General features: G+C 36.5%; 1 protein-coding gene across 1 annotated transcript in view; it reads right to left on the bottom strand.

The window, feature by feature from the left end:
• The window catches only part of LOC103212552 (transcription initiation factor TFIID subunit 1), a 133982-nt gene that overhangs the window by 87536 nt on the left and 42544 nt on the right, over positions 1–3902 (bottom strand). Inside the window, exons 24-25 of the mRNA XM_042783385.1 lie at positions 3498–3663; positions 1923–2134 (exon numbers count right to left, since the gene is read on the bottom strand). Coding sequence (XP_042639319.1) covers positions 1923–2134; positions 3498–3663 — 378 coding nt within the window. The remainder of the gene's footprint in view (positions 1–1922; positions 2135–3497; positions 3664–3902) is intronic.

Raw genomic sequence — 3902 nt, 5'->3', positions numbered from 1 at the left:
AAAAAAAAAAAAAAAAGGGGACACTTGTCTTTACAGAGGAATGCCAGGTGATGTAGAAGGAATGCTGGAAATAGAAAATAGAACATTTTGCAACCCCTAATGTAATAACTCAATCAGGCAATGATCATCAATGGATGCTAAAACCACTGAAAGGGAGACTGCTAGGGACAACCAGGGTATTTCTAGTTACCACCTCACATATTAGTTACAAAGGAAAAATTAGACCTTTATTATAAAAGGATCTGTGGAACACCACTTTAATGAGATGATCAAAATAGTAAGACACCCTGACGTTAAATTATATGCTTCCTAAAGTGGTACAGTAAATACATCCATACCTTGGAGATATCGTGGGTTTGGTTCTACAACACCGCACTAATACAAATATTACAATAAAGTGAGTCGTGAATTTTTTTGGTTTCCCAGTGCATATGAAATGTTTATTCTGTTGTCTATTACGTGTGCAATACCATTACAAAAAAGTTTGAGATATTTTGAGAATTACCAAAATGTAACACAGAGACATGAAGTGAGCACATGCTGTTGGAAAAATGGCATTGATAGACTTGCTCAATGCAAGGTTGCAACAAACCTTTAACATGTAAAAAAAAAAAAACCACACAAACAGTATCTGAAAAGTGCAACAACACGAAATGCAATAAAACAAGTATGCCTGTACATAAAACTATCTATGTAGAAGTCTTACCAAAAACATTTCATCTGAATCTAACTGATAGAAAACAATCAAACAAATCCAGACTGTGGGGTACTTTATGAGAAAATCTAGACTCTTGAAAAACTTTAACGTCATGAAACAGGTGGGGGAGGATTAAGAAAAAGTCAAAAAAATTAAACAACTAAATCTAATGTTTTAACTGGGATTGGATCCTGAATGGGAGGGAAACAATAAGGATATTATCAACACAATTAGAAAAATTTGAATAATGACTAAATATTAGATATTATTGAATTATTGTTAATTTTCTTAGGTATGCTAATTATTATCCTGTTATTATGTCCTTATTCTTAGAATATGTATACTTAAGAGGTTAGGAGTAAAATGTCCTGATGCCTTCAGCTGACTTTCAAACAGTTCAACAAAAAAAATTAACAAGTTTTACATTTATAAAGAAAATGTGGCAAAATATTAACAATTGGTGAATTCTGAAGAACAATTACACTGATTATTCTTTCAACTTTTCTGTAGGCCTACAATTTTCAAACCAAAAAGGAAAAAAAAAATTAAATGTAAAATCTTCACTTGATTATCTACTAATTCTCTGAGAACAATAGACACATACAATCATACCTTGTCTGTCTCATTAATTATAGTGACCAAGGCATTTGACTGCTAACCAGAAGGCTGGCAGTTCAAACCCGCCAGCCACTCCACAGAAGGTAGACTGGGCAATCTGCTTCCATAGAGATACCACCTCAGAAACCCAAGGAGGGGTAGCTATGAGTCAGATACAACTCAATGGCAGTGAGTTTGGTTTTTTTTTTTTTTTTTAATTATCAAAACACTCTGAGGTTAGGGGTCTTCAAATATCACAAGAGGAACCAAAATAGGAAGACAGAATTAACATTTACTGAGTACCTACTAAATGCCATGTGCTGTACTACATCCTTCACATAATCTCTCGTTTTAGGGTCACAACTAGTCTAGTAAGCGTAGTTTTAGGGAAAGATTCAGTAAAGTTAGGTAGCATATCTAAAAGAAAGTGGTAGAGCGTAATAAGTGTTTTACACCAAGAGACTGATTTTTGTTACTGGCAAAATTACTGAGGAAAACCCATCCAAGTTCCTGGTACACTTTATGAGAACATGCACCTTTATTGTCTACTTCCTATCCTTGCCACTCATCAACATCACCAACCTCTGACAAACCTCTCCCATAGCACTTCCTGACTGCTATCCCTTACCTTTCAATTAGCTGTTTCCCCAAGACAATCTTGGTCCCTTCAACCTTGATGAGTTCTTCATTATCATTATGAATGACTGTCTTTTCCAACTCCTCCTCCTGCTCTTCTGTCATGGCAACAGGGTTGGAAGGTGGAGCATTTGTTTGATAATAAAGGGGACAGAATTTGTTTGTCCTCATGTGCCCAATGGCACCACATGCCCCACATTTCAACTGCAAAATGAAAAGTGTCAATATGTCAGAGTTAAGTGGGCTACATGTTAGCTTTAAAACATATATACAAGGCAGGAAACAAGGGCAATCTCAGAACTTCTGCTCTAATAGAACTGTTATGTACCCAATAATCAGAAGCAATATTAAAAACTAAATGAAATCCAGAGGTTGAATACTTTGTTACAAATAAAGCAAGGAAGAAAAGGAAGAAGATAATTTCTACCCCCAATTTAAGCTATGAACTATGAAAATATTCAATAGGTGGGTGAAAGACTACTGAATCTCACGTCTGTATTCAACAGCACAGTCAGCCAGCATGGGTGTATTCCTAGCCCCAGTAAAACAAGGAAAAGGCTAAATGATATCAAGTCTCCATCTCAGTTTTGCAACTGAGTGGCTGTGGTATCTTAGATCTTAGTTTCATCTACACAACAGGGTCAATACTGTATCATACTTATCTAATAATACATACAAGAACAAAAAAGAAAAAAAACCCTATTGCTATCAAGTGGAATTCCAACTCATAGTGTCTCTCTAGGACAGAGTATAACTGCCCCATAGGTTTTCCAAGGCTGTGAATCTTTATGGAAGCAGACTGCTTCATCTTTTTCCCATGGAGGGACTGGTGGGTTTAAACTGCTGAGCTTCCGATTAGCAGCCAAGCATATAGCCACTGTACCACCAGGGCTCCTATATGTAACAAAGCAATACTAAAATACTTAATGACTTCAGTATCTATAAATAACACTTAACATTTGTTGAATACTTTCCCATGTATGTCATTTAATACAATACCACTGTGAGACAAGGACCATTTTATAGAAGAGAAAACAGAACTGGAGGGATTAACATTACAGAGCTATTAAGTGGGAGAAGCAGATGAATCCAGATCTTCTATCTCCAAGTCCATCGCTCTCCCACTGTAACACAGTTGCCTCATGTTGTAGTATACATTACTGTCACATTACACAATAACATATGTAATCCATAAGTTATGTAAAGCAATGTTATGTTGCTTTGTTGTTGTTAATTGTACAATTTTAAAACACTAGGTATATATTTATAAAAATATGACTGCACATGTGTTTTTTAAAAAAATCACCAAACCTATCTCAACTCCTAGAAAACATCTCAAATGGATAAAGTGTGAAATGACATCCAATGAGAAGGGCACCTGACTAGGCCTGGTGCTATCAGAAGCTTTCACACCAGTACTGTTAATACTCAAGTAGCCACATCAGTTCAAATCAGCTTTCTATACAATGCCTTCATTCCCAGTAAGGGAAGACGTCAAAAGCTAATGAAAAAGGTATGCTTTCTTCCCTTACTTCGTTTAGTTGTGTTCACAACACAGTTCACTTACCTTTAGATCAGGACGTTCTTTCATTTTTTTGGGCTTCTTCTCAGGAGGACCCTTGAGCTTCTCCTTTTCCTGGTTCCGCTTAAGCCGTCTCAATTGTTCTTGTATCCTCCGTCGTTCTTTTCGCATCTCTTCTCGATGCTGTTCATCAAAAAGGGCAAATTTTCGACTGAATAACAGGAAATGGGGGGGGGAAAATCACAGGACTATAAGCAAACCCAAACCAAGAAGACTGTCCCTACAGCTAACATCTCAGAGCTAAAGTAATTCATGCAGACTGAAATTAAAGCAGCTGCCTACCATTCCCATCTCCCCTAATTCATCATCTTCTATTTGCAAAGAGAGAGGGATCTCTCTAAGAAAGACAACTCCTGAATAATCCCTAAGGTTTCTGTAAGTCAACCAAAA

Source organism: Orycteropus afer, unplaced genomic scaffold (assembly GCF_000298275.1).
Source record: "Orycteropus afer afer isolate SDZICR_OR568_19922 unplaced genomic scaffold, OryAfe1.0 scaffold01002, whole genome shotgun sequence".
Lineage (NCBI taxonomy): Eukaryota > Metazoa > Chordata > Mammalia > Tubulidentata > Orycteropodidae > Orycteropus > Orycteropus afer.
The sequence above is the reverse complement of the archived record's forward strand: the minus strand, read 5'-3'. Positions and strand labels throughout refer to the sequence as shown.